The sequence below is a fragment of the Danio rerio genome, chromosome 10 (genome assembly GCF_052040795.2).
Source record: "Danio rerio strain M-AB ecotype USA chromosome 10, GRCz13ab, whole genome shotgun sequence".
NCBI lineage: Eukaryota > Metazoa > Chordata > Actinopteri > Cypriniformes > Danionidae > Danio > Danio rerio.
In genome coordinates this window covers 17,517,365-17,545,000 of record NC_141030.1, presented here as the reverse complement: position 1 = coordinate 17,545,000, position 27,636 = coordinate 17,517,365, and the positions used below count along the sequence as shown (strand labels likewise).

At 36.9% G+C, this 27,636-nt stretch overlaps 2 protein-coding genes across 10 annotated transcripts in view; both read right to left on the bottom strand.

The window, feature by feature from the left end:
• Positions 1–2,368, bottom strand: part of zfand5b (zinc finger, AN1-type domain 5b) — a 10,494-nt gene extending 8,126 nt beyond the window's left edge. The window contains exon 1 of one of the 3 annotated variants that reach the window (XR_015500277.1): positions 2,251–2,368. The gene's annotated coding sequence lies outside the window, so the exon portion shown is untranslated. 3 annotated transcript variants of the gene reach the window in all.
• Positions 2,369–6,291: 3,923 nt separating this feature from the next.
• Positions 6,292–27,636, bottom strand: part of erbin (erbb2 interacting protein) — a 148,153-nt gene continuing 126,808 nt past the window's right edge. For 2 of the 7 annotated variants that reach the window (XM_087269646.1, XM_087269648.1), the window contains exons 18-26: positions 23,634–23,751; positions 23,301–23,484; positions 21,228–22,689; positions 16,504–16,602; positions 13,888–13,944; positions 12,012–12,185; positions 11,787–11,879; positions 9,543–9,617; positions 6,292–9,454 (exon numbers count right to left, since the gene is read on the bottom strand). In XM_087269646.1, coding sequence (XP_087125772.1) covers positions 9,347–9,454; positions 9,543–9,617; positions 11,787–11,879; positions 12,012–12,185; positions 13,888–13,944; positions 16,504–16,602; positions 21,228–22,689; positions 23,301–23,484; positions 23,634–23,751 — 2,370 coding nt within the window. In that variant the 3' untranslated portion in view covers positions 6,292–9,346. 7 annotated transcript variants of the gene reach the window in all.

Genomic DNA, 27,636 nt, shown 5'->3' with positions numbered 1-27,636 from the left:
ATCAAATACAAATATACAGAAGGTACATATGTAACAATCAAATACATATACATGGCAGAATTCACAAAGTTTTAAAGTGCATAGGGCTTTCTTATTTATTCTTTGATACTACTAATATAGAAGCTAAATTCAGTCATCAATACCTTAAAACTTGGTTTCTTAGTATATTCACATTTATAAAATGTAAAATTGTTAGTAAAGTAAGTAAATAGAATTTTTCCACAAGAGGTATAGAACACTGAAAATTGATAATACATTTTGCACCTCACTTCGCAAGTAGACTAGGTATGCACAATGCCAAAACAAGTGCAAAGCAGTCTCCTTATATTCATTACAAAAAATACAATTCACATCAATTCCATTTTTTTTTATTTTTGTAAATAATGTTTTGCGACTAGTCATCTTTAAGACATAGATTTCCCTCAAACCTGCAGATGAACCATGTTGTGTTTGTGTATAAGCACTGACTATATATCAGTAGTGTAGAGAGAACCGCTGGAACAGTGTTCAACCAGAGACAGATTACAGCTCCAAGGCCCCAAAGCGCCAGCATTTAACACTGACACTTTCGAGCAATAAACTTGACATCTGTCAAGAGGGGCCGCAGTTTGAACGGGGGGCCCTCGTCTCCAAGTAAACAAGACTGCAGCATTTCACCTCGCCTCCGTCAGAGGTTTTCCCCTGAAAATGGGCTGCATCACGTGTGTGTGTCTGCTGGCCCTCGCTCACATGGATGGCTGGATTAGTTTTCATCCATCACAAGGGTGCAATGTGACATGTTGTTCTGAACAGCCTCCACCATGCGAACAGCAGTGTGCTCAGACTATAAATACCCCTGATCGTCCTGACCTGCCTCCATTACATCATACACCTCTAGTAGGAGCTTGTTTTGCGTAGCGCCCTCCTCCTCCTCCTCCCTACGCATGGCCTCATATTTCGATAAAGCCAAAAATGGGTTGTTTTTTTCATCCTACTTCCATGTGTTGGCCATTCTGATCCGTATATCCCTGCCTGGCTGATACTGCATAAGTAGTGCACAAATCGAAGTCAAATATTTGAACATAACCATTAAGCTAAAGAGATGTCATACTAGAATAGAGACAACAGAAAAGTGATCACTCAATATACCAACATGAAGAAACAGCTTAGGCCAAGTCTAATAATGTGCTATGCAGGCAATGTAAACATTGTATGTGTGCGTTATACACGATGTAAGTGTATTTCTATACGAGTATTTAGTGCTATATCAGTGTTTAAGGCCTCATAGTGAAATCCACTGAGTCATGCTAACTTTAGCATCATGGCTAACAAACATAGTCGCATTTAAAGCTCATAATTGACAAAACCCAAGCTCTGGCAGCCTCAGATTGTGTGCTGCGCTCAGTCTGGAGGGTTTGTGGTGGTGAATGGGTCTGGATGGACGGTAATGTGGTTGTTTAGCTGTTATATATCTGGGTCAGGGTGAAATGCTTTGTGCTCTCCTTTGTTTCGAGCACTCTTCCTGTTTGAGCCAAAGTACAAACAGTGTTCAAAAAAACGCAAGGATTTGCTAACAAAAAGGTGAACTTTGAACAAATCTGACAAAATATTACTAAACACAGAGGGTAAATTATTTTTAAAGACGTTTATTCGTACACACAGTGACAAACATTTGAGCTAACGTTAATGAGAACCAATGAGTCCTTTGGATTTCCTGTACACTATCTCGCTAAATAAACAAAAAGAGACCAAATAAAAACGATATCATTAATAGAACGAATAAATTACTAAACTAATGATATAAATACATTCATGACTATCAAGCTGGTCTGAATAAATACTCAAAGCCAAGCTAACGTTAGCTGCTAACGTACAAACGGTCTCATTTTTTCTTCTCGACGTTCCCTAAGAACAAAATCAATCGAAACGCGGAGCAAACAGTATGTTAAAACGAAAACATAAGTGTTTTAACACGAATCTGTTAATTTAGTTTCGTTTTTTAGCTTTTTAGTTTGAAGGGAACAACAGGCTAATTTGACTAGCTAACATGCTAGCATCGGCTAACAACCATATTTGGCGAAACTCGCCAGGTTCACCAAGTTCATTCCTTTTAGCCATCAACTGACACATTAAACGACTTTACAACGAGGAATAACTGGACAACAGATATATTATGTATAGTAGCAGCTTTTCTACACATTTAACGTGATTCACATCTTGTTATAACGTTTAGACGAGCACTGTAATAGGTGAAGAAAGTGTTTTACTTGCCTTATTTGAGAAAAAAGAGAAGCTCCCAAAGTAAGAGACGGTGTGTATGTGAAACCCTCCGCGGCAGTCTGTGCTGCTAGTCCGCCGATGTGTCTGTTTCGGTGTGTATTATGTGTGTGTTTTTTCGGGCTGCTATTTGTTGGTTTTCTTTAATAGCTGACCTGACGTCATGGAGATTGACACGTCTTTGAGGCGGGGCTTAGGACGCCAGTCATAACAAGTTGACTGTACAAAAACAACTTCTGCTCTGAAGCAATAACTCTATCGCAATTCGTAACACACTGTACTACACTTGTCAAATACTTGATTTTATTCACTGCAGTTTCCAAATAGGTGAGCTTCTTTTTCTAGAATTTCTAATATTTTTAAGATAAAGTGATACATAAAGGTCAATTAAACAACTTTACCAAGAGGTGAATTTTTTCTTCTTCCAGTGATTTCTGAACAAGTTCTGAGTACTGTAACTGATAAGATAAACAGATCTTACAAACACAAACACACCCTTAAAACGTGCCACGTTACCACAATTTCAGCCCAAATACCTTGATATACCATAGTAAACCATGTGTTTTATTACACAAACTTTAGTTTTTTGTTAAATTATACACCGTTTAATCTCCCTCAAATGGTTCTAAACCTTTATGAGCTTCTCTATGCCACTGAACACAAAAGAAAATAGCTTAAAGAAAGCTGAAAACCTGTAACCATTGACCTCTGTAGTAGAAAAAACAAATGCTATGGAAGTCAATGGTTAGAGGTTACTAGCTTTTTTTAATATAGCTTGTGTTCAACAGAAGAAAGAAACTCAAACATGTTTAGAATAAGTGAAGGATGAATAAATGATGACAGTATTTTCAGTTTTGGGTGAACTATATTATTAACAATGGTATTTATAATATGATATAGTTATACAAATAATTTATTCACCAATCCAAGGTTGCCTCTTTTACTATACTATTACCACAGTTAACTGCATTGGTTTCAGAATGTGTTTTTTATTTATTAATATTATTATTCAGTAAAATCAGGCACAAAGTTTAATCTTGATCAGATCTTACCTTTTGACAATGTATCAGTATAAGAAAGAAAACAATTTTAGCGCACACTTTCTGTACAGTACATCTGTTTGCTGCAGGTTATTTTTACATCAGCTCTGCTTGTATCAGATGTCGATCTCCACACAGTGATCTGCTGACCCAGAGCTGGCTCTCTGAAGGACACGCTCATTCAGTCAGTACAACATTCTAGTCAAATCCATACCCATAGATTCTGAACACTAGACACCTTAAAATGAAAAAAGTTGCTTAGCTAGACAGCATTTTGGGATGACGTTTTCAATAGGGTCATGTCATTAGGCCATGAACATTTCCTGCTTGTTATCAAGCTATTTCATAACTGTAACTAGAGGCACTTCAATCATAACTTAATGTTAAACCTTATTGATCAATATGTGGTTCTTTTGGGATTCTTGGATAGGAAAAAAAGTAAATAAGAAAAAGAGAGTATAACAGGAAAGACATTGGGACCATTGTTTTTGTTTACATCCCCCAAAATGATCTATAACTATTTTCATTCTGCTGGAGCTCGTCTAAACATTTATATATTTTCCTTTAAGTACAAGTATTTCACCGTTGACAAAAGTGACACTTCTTCATTAGATGCTATTTACTATATACAAGTACCAATAAAAATAAAAAAAAACACAGTATTTCTCATTCATTAGGTACTAGTATAGGGGTGGCCAACCCTGTTCCTGGAGAGCCACCTTCCTGCAGATTTCAGTTGCTACCCATATCAAACACACCTGAACCAATTAATTAGGACCTGAACATCACGTGATAATTACAGGCAGGTGTGTTTGATATGGGTTGCAACTGAAATCTGCAGGAAGGTGGCTCTTTAGGAACAGGGTTGGCCACCCCTGTACTAGTAGGCTACATAAATCAGCTGTGACTAGTAACTATTGTGTTACTATAATTTCTAATTTTTGATTAACTTTTATAGGGATCTGCCATTGAAATCAACCATTCAGCTATAACAAATATGTATTCCGTGTGACCACACACTTTTCATAGATTATGATGTTTTGGTACTGTTTTAGATCTTAGTGCCCATTATTAAATTCTTGAACTTAGTCACCATTTGATACCAGAACTTGCTTATGAGATGCTCTTACCTATTAAATATATACTATTTATCCCATAACAGCCCAGAATAAGTGTTGTTGCATCTCATTTTTATATAAATGTAACAGGATGAATATAATTGTACCCATGATTTAAGATTTGAATGTTATTTGATTTATTAGACCCGCAGAAAATAAAATACTATAGTATTGTTGAACTATACTGTATATGCTTACAACACTTTAACGAATGCTCCAGTAAGCATACTGTAGTATAAATTGAACTGATAAATACTGCAGTATATTGTTTACACTACAGTAAACCCCGGTGGATTGCAGTATAATATATCATATAAACTACATATTTGAGGTAACTTGTTCATATGGCAAAAGTCTTGTCGTCAAACTCTGTTGTAAGAGCAACAAATAATAATTTGAAGAAGGTAGTGGCAGAAGGTAGATTTTTCCCATGAATCATCTGTTGAACTGTATCCCAATCATCACAAATACTGCTGAAGACTTAATGGAACCAGCATGGACCCAAGATTCACACAGAAATCCGTCAAGTTTGCTGAAGGAAAAATCATGGTTTGGGGTTACATTCAGTAAGGGGGCGGGAAGGTGATCTGCAGAGTGGATGGCAACATCAACAACCTGAGGTATCAAGATGTGTGCTGCCCATTACATTACAAACCACAGTAGAGGGCAAATTCCTCAGCAGGATAGCGCTCCTACTCATACTTCAGCCTCCACATCAACGTTCCTGAAAGCAAAGAAGGTCAAGGTGCTCTAAGATTGGCAAGCCTAGTCGCCAGTCATGAACATTATTAAGCATGTCTGGGGTAGGATGAAGGTGGAGGTATAGAAGATGAATCCAAAGAATACATTACTGTCCTAATTAAATAATTAAAAATCAAGGCATGATCATATTTTATTTTGGCAAAATAAGAGTAATCTAGAGGCCTTCGCTTTTCATATAATCTACTTCTGATACCAAATGATCAACTAGAAGTTATTATTTGTTGTTTCTAAAACTTGGATAGGCAACAAGACTTTTGTCAGGTAGTGTAGTTGTGTTACTTTAGCAAGTATAAACATATCAAAACAAATTAATTAAATTACAATAGTATGGTTAAAACACTACAGCAAAAGTTACTCTAGTAAATTTTCAGGGAAGACACTTGTGTTTAATATGTTTTCTTGGACTTAAATTAATGTATGAATGCACAAAAATACATAATCTCATATCTTATATTACACTATATGTTCCAGGATGCATTTGGATCGAAATAACACGCATCTTGTCAACAGGAAAACAATGGAACGAGTCTCGTTGGACGTCTTTTCGTTTCAAAACAACTGGGTGTCTGTTTTGAAAGCGCTCTCGTATTTTGCCCTCTGGGTATAAATAGAGCTGCAATCTGATACAAGAGTCCGACTCGCACTCCATGTGGAAGAACAGCACCGACCACTGCTTTCTGCCCTTTGAATGATTTGAAGCACATAATGGAGTAGAAGACTTGGTGATCATATAATGCATTTCCCCAAACTTAAGTAGTTGCATTATCAGTAAACAACCAGTAAGAGCAGAGTTTCACCTGATAACAAACAGTGATTAAATTACTCGAGTCATCAAATTTTACTTTACATACGTACAGCTTTTGTAAACACCTATTAGCTTTGATTATTGATGTGAATCAAAAAGTAAAATTTTTTAAGGGCTTACAATGAAATTAAGTCATTTATTAATGACAAAAAACCTATTTCAAACCTGATAATGCACTTTTAGCACTGAAGTGAGATCATGAGATATTATTATCGTATAAAAGAATATATCAAGGTATAAAAGAGTTACAATTTTTAGCGTAAACTGCTTAAGAAAACATTATTGCTAAAACAAACAAACAAAGACTCTCTTGAAAGAGCATTAGTTGGTTTATTCTTTCCACAGGACACCATGGAAAGCAAATTTATTTACAAAATCTGGAATGTTGAATAAATGCATACCGATCATCTTAATAGTAGCTGCTTGTGGAGGATCTTTTGACATAGCTATACATTGATAGGGCTGCTTCTGTGATGCAAATTATTGCTGGTTTCTTAAAAGACGTAATCACTAATGCCATAAACAAATCATAGACCTTTAAAAAAAAAAAAAAAAAGTATTTACATTTTGATTAGTAATCTCGAAAAGTCAAAGTATGCTAAATAAATAAAAGGTGGGACATTTAAAAAAATAAAACGCCAGTTTGTTTTTAGTCACTGTTATTATGTTTTTACAATGTCTATACAGACAAAATAAAAAAAGTGACAGTCGAAGGATCTACACTATGACTGATTTGTGACAAAATGGAAGGAACAGCGTCCACAAAAACATTGCGTTATACGAATCATTCACAGCAAAGTTGAGGAGTGTCGTTTTAATTACCAACATTATACACTACAAATGGATAGTCCACCCAAAAATGACCACTAGGCTGAAAGTATGTAGATTAACAGCTATATAGGAGACTTTTCTTTCTCCAGTATGTGCATTAAAGAAGATTTTTAGATGAACCATGGTCTTCGGTGATTCATATAATGCAAGTAAATGGCTATATATGGTGCTTCGAGAGTCGAGAAATAGATTTAGGCAACATATAATTAATACCTCTTACTCCTGATGACTCACTGAGGAATTATAAAGGGAATCAATCAATCTGTGTCAGAAATGGAACATTATTTACAATAATATAAACGTTCAAGGCTTCTGTATTGACAAAAGTATTAATTTTGTTTTGCCTATATGTTTGACTCTCAAAGCACCCTATATAGCAATTTGCTTGCATTATATAAATCACCAAAGACCACAGCTTACTTTACTTTATTTAAAAGTATTCTGTAATTAGTATTGGGTAAAGCTACTTTAAAAGTAATATTACAATCTTAAGTCAGTTTTATTTTGTTTACGATTAATTAAACGTGTTACTTAGGTACTTTTAAGAGAAGTAATGTGAAGGTTTGATACGTTACTATTGTTTTTTTTTTTTTTCAAAGATTAAAACAGGCTTAAGATTGTAATATAATACTTTTTCACCCAATATAAGCAATGTACTACTAAAAACAACATCTGAATCTTAGATGGGTGAGCTATCCATTTAAGTGAAAGTGATAGCAAAATGTAATCCAATTCATTTCCAATTCAGAAAAACCCTGACATAAAATTGAACATACTTGGAGAATCAGAGCTAATTGAAAATCACACAGATGACCAATTGGAACTCAACTGGGAATCGATTTCAGAAGATGTTTCGAGTTCTCTTCAAACTGCGCATGTCACATTATCAGTAAGTTAATCTGATTACGTCGACTCAGTCAAGCATACAGTGAAGATTGATCAAAAAGAAGATTCATGCAAATAATACACACAGTACTACAATCAACAGTGGGTCGTTCACATAAGCAGACAAATAAATCATTCATGGCCTTTCAATGTGACAATTTGATCAAATACAAACATTACGACTGACGTTTTTGCTTTCGCTTGACATTGCTTAAAATATCTTTGCTATAAAAAAAGTCGATGCATCCACATATATAACGTTACGATAATCTTCATGGGGGTGTTTGGAAACAGCAGTGCAATCGCTAATTTGACGTGACAGGACATTCATTCGTACACTATTTAGCTTTTACGAACTTTTTTGTTTTTACAAAAAAATCTAAACGCCATTTCCTATGTGTTCATCTTTAAAAGATTTACAATATAAAATGCTGTATTAATCGAGACATACTAAATGGGATACTTTCATTTATAAAAACAAACAAACAAACAAACAAACAAACAAATATGCAACTGACTGCATCCTGCGAATGGAATAAAGGACTTTCTATTGCTCTTTCGCCCGCTGTGTCATTCATCAGCCCCATAAGGCCACTGAATTCGCAACTTGGATCGGTGTGAGTATTGCTCTGGGTCAAACCCATTTCTGACAGTTCAGGGTCTATGGCACTTGACACGTCGTTTTCTCAGCCCTGCGTCGAAGCCTCCAAAAGCATGACTGCAACGCTAGTCAAATGTTAGAACGTTTTTTCGTAAGAGAATAAAATAGTATGTCTACAATCTTCTTCACAGAATAGAAAAACCGTTCCAAAATGAAATAAGAAATCTATGGTTGAGCATGAATGCTAGGAGTGATTTGAATTGGGTGTTGTCGTGGAAGTAAAAATAAGTTGACATGCCAGCAGTTTCATGCTGCCCAGCCACAGTGTCCCAAAATGCTTTGGTTAAGAGAGCTTGAACCACTTTTCGTTTCCGTGCACGTCGTGTTCTCTTTCGGAATCCCCAATTTTGCACCATTCCGGTCCATTTTTCACATACAGGGAGCTTTTTTCAGCGCATTCGTAGCACAGGTGGAATCTGGGCTAAAGTTTGTTGTCCAGTTTTGTTTGGTGGAAGTTATTTTGCTTAGATGAACACTCCAGAGGACTTTTCTCCAAATTTTCCGTTATCTCCACAACAGGTTTCACATACAGTTCAGTTTAGTTCACCCCAGTTCTACATTCATTAACCACAGTTAGCACGTAGCATTGTCTTCTAGCTCGAAATCTCACACAGCTCATAAAAGTGGTTTTAAAAATTTCTTTTAAACAATAAAATTACCCAAAGTGAGATGTGACGTGATAAGAGAGCCCTGCCCTCAAACGGTCCGCTACAGCTAAACGTCCCACATGAACTCTACCCAGATGATGCATTTAAAAAAGGAAAATCAAAAACTATCTTTACAAAAAGCACAGGTTTTCTTATCGGTTGGAGTGCACCGACAGGCTATGCCACAGTGAAGGCGCATGCGTTCAGACACTGTCCGTCTGCCACTGGATGCAGTGGTTTTGCCCCTTTTCACCGATGGTCAAACATCGTCCTGTTTTTTATCAGTACAGATTGACTATATATAGCATTGGCCCGGTACAAAAATAAGACCGTTTCCATTGTTATGCGGCCATCTCTCGAACGATGATCAGATCGACAGTGTTGGGGAATGTCTTCAGGAGGGAGACTGCGTGTCCATGATCGATGTTGACGAAGCTGTATCCGTTTGCCTGCAAGAAGGACGTTCCCTGATATTAGTACAATAATGAAGCATGGCAAATACGAAATGAGTCAGATGGATTGAGAGGTAGAATCTACCTGGAGGATTTTGTCCCCAGGCTGGAGGAGTTTTGAAGCAGGTCCCTCAGATTGAACCCTCGTCACGAAGATACCCTGTTGATCATTTAGGATTTAAGAGTTGTATTTGAAGGTCTTGAAGGTATTTGAAGTGTGTGCAGAAGTTTTGAAGTGAGCATACTCATGTAATTAAATATATACAGTGGGGAAAATAAGTATTGAACATGACATCCTTTTTTGCTCAGAAAACATATTTCTGAAGGTGCTGTTGCCTTGACATTTTCACCAGATGTTGATAACAAGCAAAGAAATCCATGTAGGCAAAGAAAGCAATGTTAATTAGTTTAAAAATGCAGTTGTGTGTAAAAAAATTTATTAAACACATGAAGAATGGAAGGTGTAGAAAGGCAGTGAAAGCCCAGACAGCAGCTGAAATCTCTCAGTAGTTCTTCGGCAACCCTCTGCCCTTCGTCATTGTAAATGAATTTTAGCTGCTTCAGTCTAACATCCACATTATCAGGATGATGAAGATGAAACCAGGGTGGACATTTCAGCAAGACAATGATCCAAAACACAGCCAAGGAAATTCTTAAATGCTTTCAGAGAAAAGAAAATAAAACTGCTCAAATGGTCCTGCCAATTACCTGTCTTGAATCCAAAATAAAATCCAAAATAAAGCTTAGATTTGATAGATTAGACCTACAGAACCATCAAGATTTTTTACACACTGTTGAAGTCTGTAAAAACTCACACCTGAGCAATTCACGTGGCTTCATTCTCTGTATGAGAGGCATCTTTAAGCTGAACAAAGAGTATCCTTGGCTGTGTTTTTGATCAATGCTTGCTGAAATTTCAAGCCAACAGCACCGTTACAAATTTGCTATCTAAGAAAAACTGCGTCAGGTTGAAGACTTCTTTCCCCCATTGTATTACAAAATGACCTGAAGAGACTCATTAAAATGAGGCAATAGTTTAACAAAAAAATCATGTGAGGCATATTTAGATCAACAAACATTTGATTTCAACAATGAAATGTATTAAAATACTTAAAAACACAAGGTACTCTTACAAATACTCATTAATTGTAACATTTAAACATCTTTATACTTTGCCTTCATTTAATTTACTGGGTTTAACAAATTCACAACATAGCAAAATGTTGTATGATCACTAATATACTGTAATAAATATAGAACAGAATTAATGTGGTTTCATATTTACATAAATATATCTGTTCATATGACAACATTGTGTTTGTCCATATGTTTATTCATTCACTTTCCTTTGGCTTAGTCTCTTTATTTATCAGGGTCGCCACAGCGGAATTAACCGCCAACTTATCCAGCATATGTTTTACGCAGCAGATGACCTTCCAACCGCAACCCAGCACTTGGAAACACCCATAAACTCTCGCATTTACACATATACAATATGGCCAATTTAGCCTATTCAATTGACTTATCGCGCATATCTTTGGACTGTTGGAGATACCCGAGCACCTGAAGGAAACCAACGCCAACACGATGAGAACATGCAAACTCCACACAGAACTGCCAACTGTGGTGGCAATGCTTCTACTGTAGAAATTTCTTCATTACTGATAGCCGAAGCTGTTTCAGTAACCGAAGAGGTCTCCAGTGCACAGAACTGCACAATAACAGGCTGGTGCTGATGAGCAGTACTACACGCGATGTGTCTGGCACCCCACATATGGGATTCCAGGGCCGTAACACCCATCGTCGCTAGCTTAAAAGTTTTCCGGCACCAACAGCAGTAGGCATCGCTGTGATTTCCTGGCACAGGCTTGACCCAAACGTAACTCGGATTCCTTGGACACAGTGGATTAATCCGACACTTTCCTATTTTAGCAGAAAAACTAGGCTAGTGACTATCTTGTTCAGTACCTCACTTGCCTAGTAACGGGTGCGCGCGCTTTCGCACTTTCTGCTATGACATGGAGCACGAGGTGCATTCAATGTTACTCTACATGAATTTTAATTGGCTTACATTAGTGACAGTTAATTTTCCCACGGTATGAACTTAATCCTAGGAAAGGCAAAATAAATAAATAAAATAAGACCTTTGTAACAAAATCCAAGACTTTGTATACCAAATTCAAGGCTATTTAGGCCTTAATTTTAAATGTTAAAATGTAAGACTTTTTCAATGCTTTTAAGACCCCGCGGGTACTCTGTTAAACCACCAGAAACGGATGCGCACACATATATAACAAATAAAATAAAGAGGAAAAAGAGAAATGCTAACATTGTCATCTGGACGGAAAGGATTCCCACGACCACCGATGCCTCCTGATATGCTGAAACCCAGCTCAGGATTTTTCTCAATCTTCACATGCACCTGAAAACACAAGACAGAGACGTTTAATGGTTAATGTGCCTTTTGCATTTGATTTTTGTGAAGTTATACATAAGAATCTGCAGAGCACGTTTCTTATGTCTAAATGCACAGGACATGACTGTGTGTGCGCACCTCCTGTTGCAGAGTCTCGTGTGGGACTCGCTGAGGCCCCGGGGGCTGCTGAGACACTTTGAGCATCAGATAGTCGATGAGCTGCTCTCGTGAAGGGTGTCGCGCCATTGGTGGCTGAGTGCAGCTCATTGGAGATCTGACAGGAGGACACATTTGGCCATTCATCAAAGGCACCTGTCGAACAAATAAACATTAGAAACTAAACCCAGGACATGCTGTAAAAATTATGGTAATTAACAGTTTCCATATTTTGTGTTTTCGGTTTATTTACGGTTGTGAATTGCATTATAGGAGCTTGATCTCTGCTCTGTTGACTTTTAATGTTGAAAGTTCAGCTCTACAGTTTAACAAAGGGACTTTTATTTTGTGATCACATTTTTATTGAACAGTTGAAAATAATTTTGCATACATAGTTATAGACAAGAATACCAACCAACTGCATTTTCTATTATTACCTCACCCCAACCACGCTTGGTGAAAATAATACATAATTGCCAAAAAAGGAAATAAATTAGAGCAAAAAAAAAAAGGGAAAAAAAGAGACATAATAATAATAATAATAATAAAATAAAAAAAGAAATAATATAATTAAAATAATATCAATTAGTGTATTCTTCATTTAATGTATCTTTCAGGTTGTCACAGATCTGTGGGTCAGACAGAAGCTACTTTTTAGAAATACGAAAGTTCATGTAATGTTTCACCTGTTTGATGTTTAACCAAATAAATACAATTATTTCCTTTTAATAACTGCAGAAACAAATATGTGAAAACCTCTAACTTTTGTAACATTTTTTAGCACGGTGGAAATTGGTGCATTGTTCACATGCATTTGATGTGATATATTTCTCAGACACCAGGGGGCAGAAAGTTCCCGGTGAAAATTTCAATGAATTATAAATCTGGTCGGAAAAACAAGAAATCCTTGTTGACTGATGAACCGTAACGCTTTCAGACCTTTAATTCTAATTAATCCATTTCACTTCATGGCTAATTTCCCGAGAGGCTCAGAAAACAATGAAACAAATTACATGTTTGTGTTTTCAAGGACACCACCTTCACACGAGGTCCAAAAGTCACAAGCCAAGTATAAACAGAACACACACACAGGCAATACAAGACGGACCAGGTGGTCAGTTGTTTTCAGAGAAACAAAATCATGCATTATTTTTAATATTTGATTATGTGCGGAAAGACAAACACGATTTTGTGTCGTGTACTGCAATATGCTGAGAGTTACATGAGACATTTTTTACTTTTTTAACAATAAATAAATAAATAAATAAATAAATATATATATATATATATATATATATATATATATACACACACACACACACACACACACACACACACACACACACACACACACACACACACACACACACACACACACACACACACACACACACACACACACACACACACACACACACACGCGCACACACACACATATTTAATTTTAACAAGTTATTAGATGTTTCAAATCTCAATTTAAATACATTTTTATTCCTTACTTTGTCTTCTTTGATGTGTATTTTTTGGCATCCAAAGTGAGCACACACAGCTGGTTTTATGTGCTAGAAAGCTTAGCTATCATTAGAACACGTCTGAGGCTGCTTTAAAGCAGTGCTTGTTAATTAGAGCTAATTAATCATTGCTGAAGCCAGGCACCCCCCGCTAGGTCAATATCTCAGTCCAGTTCATTAGCACATGAAACAACGCAGACGGGGTCATATAGGATGTGTTCATACAGGATGCATTTATAAGATTCAATCATATTCCTAAACATCACTGCATAAATCATGATCTTCAATAGTCAAACCAAGCACCATATAAGTACACAATTAGAAGGGTCACAGTGTAAAGCACTTACTTTTCTGAGTGTGTCGATATGGTAGCCCTGTTGTCCGTGAGGACTGAAGACGTCGTCCTGCAGGAAAAAACAACACAAGATGGCTCAATCTTTGCAAGGGAGAAAGGTTTACTGTCTGATTATGGTAATTTAGCCATTAAGGGATTTAGTTATTCTATTTTATAACTAAGGTGGACAGTATTAAAAAACACTTTAGAATGTTTTCTCTTCCTTAAATTGCACATTAATCAATAAGCATGGATGTCTTGTAATATTAGTTGTGGCTGGTCATTTCCAATAAAGGTGGAATTCCAATTAAATTGGGCTCATAAGCTTACTAATGTCCCCACTTGATGTAATTTCAGCCAATGGGATGGTTTACTTAAAGCCCTTTAATTAAAGGTTAATCAGATATTATGTTTACCAACTCAACATTATAAAAATCAGGCTAAACATGGCCATCCTTATTGTTTTCAAAATTTCAGCTCAACTAACAAAGCTCAGACTGAGTACACAAACTAAAAAGAGAAAAGAAAGAGTGCTTGTTTCCAGGACTTTAGTGTATATGGTTTAGTGGTTAGGAATGTTCTTAAGCTTGTATTAGAAACCCAAAGAAACGGAACAATTGTGCAAACCAGCCAACACTGGATATCAGCTGAGAAGTAGGAGGATATGAGGATATAAGCTGCGGGAGGGGGGGGGGGGGTCTTAAGCTCCATAAGGGGCACTCTCTACAGCGCTTGCTGCTTGGGGACCATTTGCCAGCTTTGGAAAGTGTATTGGGAAATTATGTAAATTTAGGAATCTAGTCTGTATTTTAAATTTCCCAACCCTTCTTTGTGGCACACTAAAGTGGATATACTGTACTATATATGGTAAATCAACTACTCTTCTTCTATATTATGTCTTTGCTCAAATGAATGAAAACCAAGTTGCCACAGATTTTGGATTGCTGTTAAAATAAAATGATAAAGTGTTTCACCTTCGCATAAAGTTATATATTTGAACTAGGGCTGCACAATATTGGAAAAATTTGATATTGCAATATTTTGTTTTTCTGCAAAAATTTTGTGATATGAATACCGTTTCACAAAAATCTATTTCAGAGGAGGACCAACCTCGCGAGTGAGGTGGGCGAGGGAGTTTTTAAAATGCTGCTTTTGAGTGACGGTTTGTTTTCAGAATTAGTGAATTAATGATGCAATACAAGTGAACGCCATTTAATGGCAGTATTGCATGCGGTACAGTAAGAGAAACCAGTAGAAATATAACTAACTCTCGGATATTAAAATGCACTCGCCCATTAATGACTTAAAATGAGTCAGGCAAAAAAAATTTACTCTGAATGTTGTGTGTTCAGGGAAGAATGGACAACAAAATACTTCTTCACCAATATCGGACAGAAAGCGGTATGTCTAATATGACAAGAAAGTATTGTTGTTTTTAAAGACTACAACCTAAGGGGCCAATCACACCAAACTCTCATTTACGTTCCAAAAACGCGAGGTTCACCGCAAAATATATATATATTTTTTTCTATTTTTTTCAAATTTTTAAAATTCATTTAGCTAATCTCTGGGTCTGGCAGAAGTACTTTTAGCTTGGCATAGCATAAATAATTGATTTGTATTAGACCATTAACATCTAACTCAAGAAGTAATAATAATAACAGTAATAATAATAATAATAAAGAGTTCTGACAATTTTCCTATTTAAAGCTTGACTCCTGTAGATACATTGTGTATGAAGACCAAAAGAAAATGGAAAGTTGCTATTTTCTAGGTCCATTTGACTAGGAACCATACCAAAGACTATAAAATACAGCAGAAATCTCACTGATATTGTTTTGAATGGGGAAAAGTGTTACAGTCAAAGTGCCAAATAAACCTCGCCTACGATTACAGGAGGCAATCATTGATCACTATAGATTGACGCTACTCTGGGTGAGGGACTCAGACCAGACGTGAGTTTTAGCAGATTTTGTGCGATTAAGATGTTTAGAAATTAAACTAAAGAGACAGTTGTAGTTTAATTTTATTGGTGATTTCTAACATGAAATTCAATCACAAGCTTGATGAGCAGTTATGAAGAATTAAATGTTTCCTTATTCAAACTAAATGCCTGATAATACTGCCCGAGAGGTGTTTTAAAGATGGCCACAGAGTGAAACGACTTGTCCTAAAGAGACTTTGACTATACACACAAACCTGTGTAATAAATAAGCAACTTGACAGCTATACCATGGCAGAATAGTCAAGCTTTAAATGAGGCAATTATCAAAACTATTTTACCAAGATGCTATTGGTCTAATTCGATTCAATAATTTATGCTAAGCTAAGATAAAAGTGTTCTGGCCAGACCCAGACATTGGCTGAATAGATTAAAAAACGTAAATGTCGAACTTTAGGGGAGTTATAAAAATAGACTTTTTTCCCAGAAAAAGTATAGTGTTCCTTTACAAAGAGGGTTGAAAAACATTCCAGGATATACGCATGTACAGACGCAAGGTGACAAGTGCATTTTAACAACAAAGATCAAACAGTAAGCAGAGAGGATGACCCTTAGGGAACTGAGAGAGACTCCACTGTGCTTTTGGGTGTTTAGGGGGGAGGGAGGTCACAGTGGGACAGTACTCACGCTGGGCCCATGAGCTCCAAACTGCCATCCGTCTACAGCGCTAAAGGCCAGAGAGCTCTGACTGCCATTGAGAGTGGCCAAAGACCGAGACAGAGTGCTCTGAACAAATGATGACACATGCACACAAACACAATGATGACTTCAGAGAGCATGCATTAACCATGAGTACGCTCTGTTTGAAACATGCAAGAGTTAGTTTGTGTTACACACATTCAAAAACAAGCAGAAACATACTAGGTTAGGAGCATTTTTTAAGAAGAGTGAAAATAAATGATACCACATGCATGCAGTTAATACTGAAAAATGGCAGTGTGTAATTTCAGACTTGAGGTTAAGCTTAAGTGTAAGTGCCTGTGCAAAACTTCCCACCATGGTGTTAGTTAAGTATTTGCCAAAAGAGGAGCATGTCTGACTTTATAGTGCACATAAATGAGTAGGTGATGTACGTGTGTGTAAAAGGCGAAGCACTGGCAAAGGATTTGTGTATGACAGTAACGTGACATAGGTTTTGTGTATTTTTGTCACATGACTACAACAACATGATGAATATAATATGACAATTTAATTTAAACCCTACATGTGCACATTAAATTACTTTTCACCCCCTTTCCCCTACCTTTTATCCTTTATTGAAGGAGCATGGGTGTCTCAATTCTTGCTCGGAAAGGTAGGAGTAAGGGAAAGGAACAGATTGCCTTTGAAAATGGGTATAAATACTTCCCAAAAATGTAAATACTACTACCACTAGGTAGTGGTATAAACTAGAATTGGAATTAGGACTATATACACTTGAAACCAGAAGTTTGCATACACTGTATAAAAAGGCACATAACCATTTAAAAAAGTCACATGTTAATATAAATAAATTTTTTCTGTTTTAGGCAAGTTAGGATTATTATTATTTGTTTCTGTTATGCTTAATAGCAGAATGAGAGAGATATTTTTTGAGAAACTGTTATAACTTTTATTGAAAGTCAAGTTTACATACAATAAGATTATCATGCCTCTGAAAAAGCTCAGATGATGGTGTCAAGGTTCTGGAAGTTTCTGATTAGCTAATTGACAACATTTGAGGTCATTGAAGGCACAACTGTGGACTAGTATTTAAGCAAAACCTCAAACACTTCCTTGTGTGACAACATTGGAAAATTAACAAGCCAGAAAAGCCAGATTATGATTTGCTAAATTACACCAGGAAAAAGAATAATTTTCAGGGACATGTCCTGTGGTTGGATGGAACTAAGTTTTAACTGTTTGGCCATAATGACCAGTGTTACATTTGGAGGACAAAGGGGAAAGCTTACAAGCCTAGGAACACCATCCCAACTGTAAAGTATGGGGGCGGCAGCATCATGTTGTGGGGCTGTTTTGTTGCAGGAGGGAGAAGCAACATCTCAAGACATCAGCCAGGAAATGAAAACTTGGCCACAAATGGGTCTTCCAAACAGACCATGACCCTAAGCATACTGCCAATTTAGTTAAAATGTGCTTTAAGGACAATACAGTGAATGTTTTGGTGTGGCCATCACAAAGCCCTGATCTCAATCCTATAGAAAATTTGTAGGCAGAGTTGAAAGCTTGTGCGAGCAAGACAGCTTACAAATCTGACTCAGTTACACTTTATCTGTCAGGAGGAATGGGCCAAAATTCCCTCAAACTATTGTGAGAAGCTTGTGGAAGGATACCCAAAACATTTACTCGAAATTATACAGTTTAAAAGCAAAACTAAAAAAAAACAAAACAAGGAAAAGTATGTAAACGTTTGACGTCTAGAATTAAAAAAAAAATTCTCAAAAAATTCTCTCATTATTCTGGCATTTAGCAAAAGTAAATCATTTAGGTAATCCTAACAAACCTAAAATAATAAAAGTTTAGTACTATTTACCATCATACATAAAAAATGGTTATGATCCTTTTATTAGTGTATGTAAATTTCTGGTTTTAAGTATGTACGTATGTATGTATGTGTATATATATATATATATATATATATATATATATATATATATATATATATATATATATATATATATATATATGTGTATATATGTATATTTATATGTGTGTGTGTGTGTGTTTGTGTGTGTGTGTTTGTGTGTGTGTGTGTGTGTGTGTGTGTAATATATATATATATATATATATATATATATATATATATATATATATATATATATATATATATATATATATATATATATATATATATATATATTGTTATGAAGTTATGAAGTGTTATGAAGTTCATTTGCCACTAAATGTAAAACCTACTTAAATACTATGCAATTACAGATGTCCCTTAACCGTTTTTTTTAACATCTAAACTAGCTACAAATGGTTTATGATATTCTAATCTAAACCCTTATATATGAATCTTGTAGCTTTCTTAATGCATGCCAGTTTTACTGTCTCACTAGACCAGAAATAGGAAACTTTTAGTCCTGAAGGACCCATAGTCCTGCTGAGTTAAGCTCCATCACAAATCAAATACACCTGCTTGTTATGGCACCTTTCCACTGTACAGTCCTCGGTTTGCTTTTCCAATGCAGTTTAGTACCACTTAGGGATAAAAGAAATGATGTTGTAGTGAACTGCCTTTTCTGCTGTGATTTTATTGATTTCTACATTTAGCACATGCTAGATCTGCTCCTTAGCCACCCGTTTATGATATTATATAAATATTTTTATTTAGACACAGTTTCTCTTGTGTGAGCAATACAGAGAGAAAGAGAGGAAGAAAGAAAGAAAGAAACAAGGCAAGCAAGAGAGAGATTCTCAACTGCTCTGTGATAATTAACTTTGGATTTTCAAGAGTTCACACTTAGCTAATGATAGATTATAAATCAAGTTTGTCATGCTGTCCTGGGAGAGAGTCCAGAGCTCATAAGATCCTTGAAACCGGGGTTCCCTCCCTTTTGCAGGGCGAGAGGGGAGTTTAAGCTCAGGTGGGCCTCGAGAACTCGCCCTTATTTAGGGCTAATGACAAATTAGGAATTGCTATATAGAGAAATACTGCTGATTACAGGTTCTACTATAGTGCCAACTTGGATTGGTCAATTCACCTATGACGCATGTCTTTGGACTGTGGGAGGAAATCAGAGATTCACCTAAGACGCATAGGTGAACACGCAAATTCTACACAAAAAAAGTCAACAGACCTGTTAATGACTTGAACCAGTGACATTTTTGCTGTGAGGCAACAGTGCTAACCACTGGGCCAGCGTGCACCCTATTAAGGGAAAGGAGGAGGAGTAGGGATGGAATGGGGGATTCTTCAAGGCAAAGATAACGGAGTTAAGAGACTATTTATATATAGTGAGTTAGGAATCATTCGCTTGGTGAATCATGTGCTATTTATTTGTGCTCTGTTGCTCTGTGATCACTCGCTAGCTCTCTCTTGACTTCTGTTTCTCTGCTTTTCCTGCTTGCTTATGTTATTGCGCTGCGTTTAGAAATAACCCGTCTAACTGTGTATTTTGTTGTTGCTTGTTTCTGTGTGCACGTTTGTCCGTTAATCATATATCATTCCGTTTCTCAGTTTATGTTGTTTACGAGGCTTGGACGAAGCGGACAGGTAAGAAGGTCATGTGACATGCATTTTGCAACACATAGGACTACTCTGCTGTTTAGTACATTAGGTTAGGGGCGAGCGCCACCCCTTGTACTTTTTGCATAGACAGATAGAGTTGATAGTTAGGGCTCGGAAGACTTCGCGTGTTAATTATACTATTTTCACATAGTTAGTTAGCTAGATGCTTCTGGGAAGTTAGATTTAGTTTAGGTTTTGTACTTTTCATTTCTTTAGTACCACCCGCGTCCCTTCCGCCAGCTCTCTTGGTTTTTTCCCGTCTTTATTTGTCTCAGTGTTGTATATATTGTATATAGTATATTTCTGTCTTTACTTACTTTCTTTATTTTTAAATAATTCATTGTTTTTGTTCACTTTTGGGAATTGTAAACAAAAGCACATATTTTTGGAATTACTTTGGTTGTCTTTTGCACTTATTCACTGTTTATATAAATATATTTTAATTATACAATTGTCAAACCCCACCGTCCCCTAGACTAACATCAGGGGTTTGTAACACATGCGACAGCTAATGCGGGACCAGCAGTGATCAACCATAAGCACGTGCTCCTCTCGAAATTAGTTTATAAATACACTACACTAAATTTAAATTGTAACTTAAGAGAACATGTGTTATCTGTTATACCCTGCTTTTCACATTTATGTGTATTTTGGGATCATAAACTATGAAATGTGTGAGACTGCCAGTAAAGTCCAAGTAAGACTTTTCGTTTCATTGTTCCCATCTGCACCTCTTCTATTGATCATGATTCAGCCTTGCTAAATTGTGTGCAGCCTTTGTTCGTTTTGATTCTCTTACATCCCATTTCAGTAATGATACAACCTCAACCAAGTTGGTACTAAGAGGTACCAGGTACTGTACAGTGGAAAACCACCAAAGTAACCATACCAAACCAAACAGTTCTGTAAAATGCAGTGGAAAAGTGTCATAACTGTCAACCAATGCTGAAATTACTTGTAACATTTTCAGTTTAAACTTGTTACATTTTATTCAAGCTTTGAAGCACAGAGGCCCTCTAGAGCCAGAATTGCCGATCCCTGAACCAGTTAGAATTTGCTAATCAATTTTAAAAAGTAGCAGCACATTCTCTTCAACAAGCTGCACATTTTGAAGTCGTTGTTGTAAGAACGAACATACCTTCTCCATCTTCTTGGCTTCAATGTGTCTCATGACCTGATCCCTCCAGTCAGCTGGAACTCGGCCACCTCCTCCAACTGGCCCATCCAGCAACGAGTGCTCGGACTTTACCCTCATGTTGGACCTCTTGCTGGGGCTGCCCTGCTGGTAGATGAAGTCACTAACAGACATGGTCCTCTCTGGAACCTCGTGAGGTGGGGGCCGGGCACTTTGTGGTCTGGGAGCATTGGGTCCATCCATGCTGTATGTGCGAGCAGACAAAGGTCTGTGAAGAGCCTGGCTCATCTGCAGTGGCCCCCGACCTGCTGCATGAATGTCCCGGTAGGTCATGTAGTCTCCTTCGATTCCTGGCATGCGGCGTGGATCTGGCATGCACATGGGGTTGCCAGAAGATCCGCTACCCTGTCTTTGTAAGGTGCCACGCTGACCAACTTGAGGGAGCATTCTTTCCTTGGCCCACATGTCTGGGGTCTTGGGCGGTCCACGCTGTTGAGGCTGGGGGTATGGAGGGGCATTGTTGCGGTTGGAAAAGTTGGTGTTGGCGAGGGAGTGCTGTGGTGGCATGTAAGGCTGGTCAGGAGGTACAGGCGTACGTTGGCTCCACAGGTTATCTTTGGGCACAGTGCTGCTGGCATATTGGATGTTATACTGTGGTGGGGGGCCGGCAGGGTAGCGAGTGCTGCTTACCGGAGGTTTAGAGCTGGACAGCAAGTCAGAAGATGAAGCTGAAGAACCAGGGTAGATCTGCAAAGGCTGGTCATTGAGCAAGGAGGCAGATTTGGAGCGGACAATGCTCTGGCCCTGAGCCCCAGCTACAGAGGTTCTGCTTGCACAAGCCACTTCATATGGGGGGCTTTCTCCCTCAATGGAGTACAGCTTCATACCTCCACCATCCATATTAGCAATACTCTGAGATTTCACCACTGGGGCTGGTGGACATTTCTTCTCTGGCGACAGCTCCTCCGTGCTACGAGAAAGACTCATATCGCTTAATGCGTTTACACCCGTTGAGACTGTCCTCACAGACTCATACCGCGAGGGAACTTGATCCGTTCTGCTATTGAAATTCTCCCCAGACTGGGTTTTCTGAAGCTGATTGCCATTCTCAAGGTTCTCGAGTGACACCCTGGCATTGTTGTTGCTCGACATGGTCTCCTTGGCTGGGGGACTCTTTGTTCTTTCCAATTCCTCGTAAGCCAACATGTTGTCAGGTGAGAGTTTGGCCACGTTCATGTTGATCTGATCCCACTTGCTGTACTGGTCAGTCACACCATTGTTTATGCCCTTTTCAATGAGGGCTAACCTCTCCTCCATGGAGAAACTGTAGTCGGCCATCTGGTCTGACTTGCTTTCGTAGCTCTGCTGGTTCTTCAGAATGGTCTGTAGGGATGTCTCAGAGCCGTTACAGTTCTGGAGAAGAGGGGTCATCTGCTTCAGCTGGTTGAGGTTTTCATCCTCTTGTCTAAGTTTGAGGAAATCAAATCAAGTTAGAGAAAGATTCCCTCTATTCATTTACCAATTGAACAGCCATTACATCGAGTGATTACATATATTACTGCCTTCTAAATAGAAAAATGACAACCACATACTCCACATAAAATTCTATTATATAATAATTCTTCTACTCCAGACATTGCATTGATACCTTGTGCTAATACTAATGTAGTGTCTGTCCTATAAAAGCATTTCATTTTCTAATGAATTCTTAATGAAGTCTAGGCAGGCAGCATACTACGTTTTACAACAGAGCTATTATTTCTTTCCTAATTGAAATATTTTGTAATGGAAAGTTTCTGAAATGATGAAAAATAGCAGATACTTGAACTTTGATCATACTAGAATGGTTTGTTAACCGAACTTCAGCTCTTGGACAAAACTATTGAATTAGTTTTATTTAGTTTTTGTTAATTTTGTTAACACATTGCCATTCATTTAAGTAAATGGATTGATTGTAAGTAATTTATAAATGATCAGGTATCAAAAATGATTTGGTTGTTCTTATAAATGAGTGTATAGTCACTGTTGTTTGCTATTATGTTGAATCAGGGTGTGTGTGTGTGTGTGTGTGTGTACCCATTTTTTGGGATGAGAGGCATCTTTGACTCCCTCTCTGGGGTGCAGAGGGAATTGTCCTGACTGCTATCTGTGGTCAAGGACACCGAATCAGACATGCGTGAGGGTGAAGAGCAGTTGCTGTTGTTCTGGTTACTGTTGGCCACCGTCTCATCCAGCAAAGAATCCGCATCCTTCCCATCATCTACATCATCCCACAGGAAAAAAAACAAAAAACATACAGCTTTATTTTGAGAACATCTGTAGCACATGCTACTGAAAATGATACAAGTTGGCAAGAGAAAATTAATTGATATTAATAAGGGTGAGAGAGTAAGAGAGATACTGCTTTACCTTTTTTGTCCTTGCTGAGGGCCACTACTTTAGGCTGATTAATGGAGATTTCAATGAGCGGAGGTCTCATTTCGGCTATCTTCATTTCCTCCTCCTCAGACGACAGCTCCTCCGAGTCCTGACCATACAATCACATCACATCAAATGCTCAGATTCAATTGAGACTCCAATTTTCTTTCTGTGTACATATTTATAGTGGTAAACTGAACTCGTATTTGTAAATTTATGATTTGTGAATGTATTGTGAATTTTTGATGTACTGTACCCTAATGATATGTCCTGTCATCATTAAACCTCACATAACAGTATGAACAAATGCATGATGACAGGGACTTCACATCCACTCAATGTTGGGGGATAATACAAGACAGCAGCTAATTAAATTTATTGCATCCAATTTTAAAGCCCTGACGAAATTGAGGAGAATACTGTGATAGGGACATAATATGGGTTTTTCCTTCCACTTCCACTTTAGTAAGCATACATTTCACATACTGTTCCATACTGCTCAATAAGATGCCAAGTTCCAAAATAAGAAAATAAAAAGCACTATAAATATATATTAAATGAAACCAAACCAACACAACATGACTTAACCCGCGGCTAAAAATAAGTATTGTTCTCAAATGTTTAATAACTTTTGATCCGCTGATCCTACCTGTACAATTCAAAGATTGGCATAAAGAAGAGAGCCTAAGCTTTCCATCACTGTAAAACATTACATTCACGGACCTTCGGAGGCTCCGGAATCAGTGTAGTTACGTCATCACATTTTGACAACGCTGATTTGACAAAGGAACGCTCATGACTTGTGTCACCTAATAAACCAGTCATGATGCATTGATGCATTGTCCCTCCTCCATGCCCAGATTGGTTCAAACTCGCTCTCTCTCAACCAATAAGCATAGGTTTCGCTTTTTAGACCAGCAATCAGCTGTTTGAACAACACGGAATCAGAAATAGGCTGTACATTTACGCCCGGCTAAATAAAACCCACACAAAAAAGTTTTGCATAAAATAATTCTCATACTAAGTACTTTTGCATGCACAACAGCACAAAAACATGACAAAACAGTGACACAGCAAAGTCAAAGTGCTGGTCTTGCTGTTTTCAAAGGACGCAAATGACGGTGCGGCTGTTTGTCTAGAATGCTAAAGTTAAGAAGCAGCAGGGTAAACACCATATGCTGGCATATAAAACCTAAGGATGGTCCATATTAAATCTAGTGTTTAGTTATGTAACAATTTACAATATAGTAAAAATTATAACAAATTTTTTACTTAGGATTTGCACCATGTTTATTTGGACTTTGACGCATTATTTATTATTTTCTCATTTTTTATTAGTTCATTGTAAGTGGTGTTGTTTATGGTGTTGTTTATGGTAACTGAAAATGTATTATTTGGAAAAAGTCAAACTTGCTTCAGTGTTCTGTTATTTTGTAACAATCTTTCTGTTTAGTTCATTCCCAGAACTTTTGGGCAAATACATTGTCAGTAAATAAATGCACTAGTTTTTTCCCACTAAAAAACGCCTTAGAATAACATTGAAATAAATTGCGATAACTTGCTCAGGGAAAGGTGGATATAGACAAAATTTATTTTGGAAGTAAAAAACATCATAGCATGTATTTCTAAAGAAAAAAAACTAACTTCATGAGGTTTTGTTTGTAATAACTAGAAAATGCAACTTAAAAAAAAAAAAAAACGTTTTTCTTAAAATTCTGGAATATTTTCTGTCTGTTCATATGTTTTTGGACCAAAAAATATTTTAGACTGGACCTTTAAGTGATACAGATTGAAGCTTCAGGTTCTCCTTTTTAAAATAATATATGACACTTAAGGCTGACTGCTAAAATAACAACAAAACTGCTTTAAAAAAAAAAATTATATAGGCCCATTAGGTGCCCACAAAATACCTCTAGGTCTTTAAGGGTTAATGTGAAATGATTTGTAACGGCTACAGTACAAGAAAAGACTTTAATCTCAGTTATGATTGATTTCTAACACAAAGCAAACATACTGTAGCTTGAGACTACTTGAAGACCTTAAATTACATGACCTACTTTTTGTGCTTGTGATCCTTTTGTTGCTGACAGACAGTTGTTCCTATTCCTAATTTTCCTGTTACTAAAGCTACTGATTCTTTAACAAAAGAGTCGACTCAGAATTGAATGAATTAGGTTGGGTTCAGATTTTTGGCTTGAACACGTTGACGTCAATACGCTATCACCAAGTATGTAGTTTCAGATCTGGTACAATGTGAACGCACTTTCCAATATTATTAATATTAATATTGTGTTTTAAGTTGTAATCGCCCTGCTGAACTTGTAATCAAGCATCTATTATAGATCAGTGCTTTTACTGTATCTCTCAGGTTGAATCTGTATGGGGGTGTTCACATATCGCCTCTAAAACGCAAGGAGTGCTTCTTCCTTTACCGATTTAAATGCGTTTCTGAACTCGTGATCCTCTGCCGTTTGTCATTGCTATGGTCACCATCAGCTGTTCAAACACACCAGAGATGGCAGAAGTACACACATCCTTTACTCAAGTAGAAGTGCAGATACTCCTATTTAAAACGACTCTGGTAAAAGTTGAAGTACTGACTACACTTTTGTACCCAAGTAAAAGTAAAGAAGTACAACCTGAAATAAGTACTTAAGTAAAAAGTATTTCTTGGTATACATTCATTGGTATACAGAATTCAGTGGTTTTAGATTCACGATCGTAACTACACTGCACATCCTGAACATCTATACAAAATAAAAAAATTAGTAAAAATTTTGTTGTCAATTTTTAGCAGCAATGTAGCCATATTCTAGTAGCAGTATATTCCAAAACAAAATTCTTCTGCCTATATACTGTATTTATAACTAATAAATGTCTTAAATTCAACACTTCATTTTGTCAAAAACATATTTTAGTTATTTTTTCTTTTGATAAAATAAAAAAACTAAATGTTTTTGACTACAATGTATTTTTTGCACTATGCTAAAGCTGCTTCCTTTTCTTTAAACTGCAAAACTCTTGCAGCTCACATGATTTCAATGTTTATTTTTTTTGTTTTGTTTGTTTTCAGAGTATTGTGTATATTTTATTTAACATATTTTAAAGTCATTAATGCTGTTAATACATTTTTTGCATCATCTTTCTTCACATGATAAATTCCCGGTCCTTTGCATTACATTTTTATTCATAAATGACCCAGTATAAATAAATGTGTGATTTTCTATAATATCTAACAATTGCTACAATCCTGTGTTTGTCTGGTCTCATCTGTTTTTTTTTCTGTTTTTCTTAGAACCCATCTAATTGGCCACTTCCAGCTTGCTTGTTCCTGATTGGCCTACAGTGTTTTAAAAAGCCATGACACTACTTCCTTGGCAGCCATCTTGTTTTTGGTCACTTGCTTGTGTTTGTTGAAACGTTTGTATGTGGTATAGTGCAGAGTTTTTGGATGTGTTAAGACTGGGAATATTGAGATTTGTGAGTACTGTTTGTTTTGTGTGACTACTGAGATTATATTGAGAATTGTGAACACTGTTTGTTTTAGTGTTTGCTTTGTTCATGATACTTTGTTCCACTGGCTTGTTTGATCTTTGTTGCCTGCTGACATTGATTTTTGATTGTCCTTTAAATATGGTTGGCTGTTTTTGTAAATAGTTTGTAAATAGTCTATATATTGGAATAGTAAGGAGTTTGACACCATTTTCTTAGTAAAATCTTTTGACCTGTTTTTGTGTTAGGTAGTTAGGGTAGTGAATTGTACTTTCTTTTCTTTTTGATCAGGTAAGTTAGAGATTTAACATAAAGGAATTTTTGTTTGTTATTTTGGCCTGGTCAGCCCCCGAATTCAAACCCCAATAAATCTTTGACTTCATTTTTGCTGTCTTGTCTTTCATGTTGTGCACTCAGTTAACTCAGTTCCAAAAGGGCCGCAGCTCTGCACAGTTTAGTTCCAACTAATTAAACACACCTGATCAAACTAATTGAGTCCTTC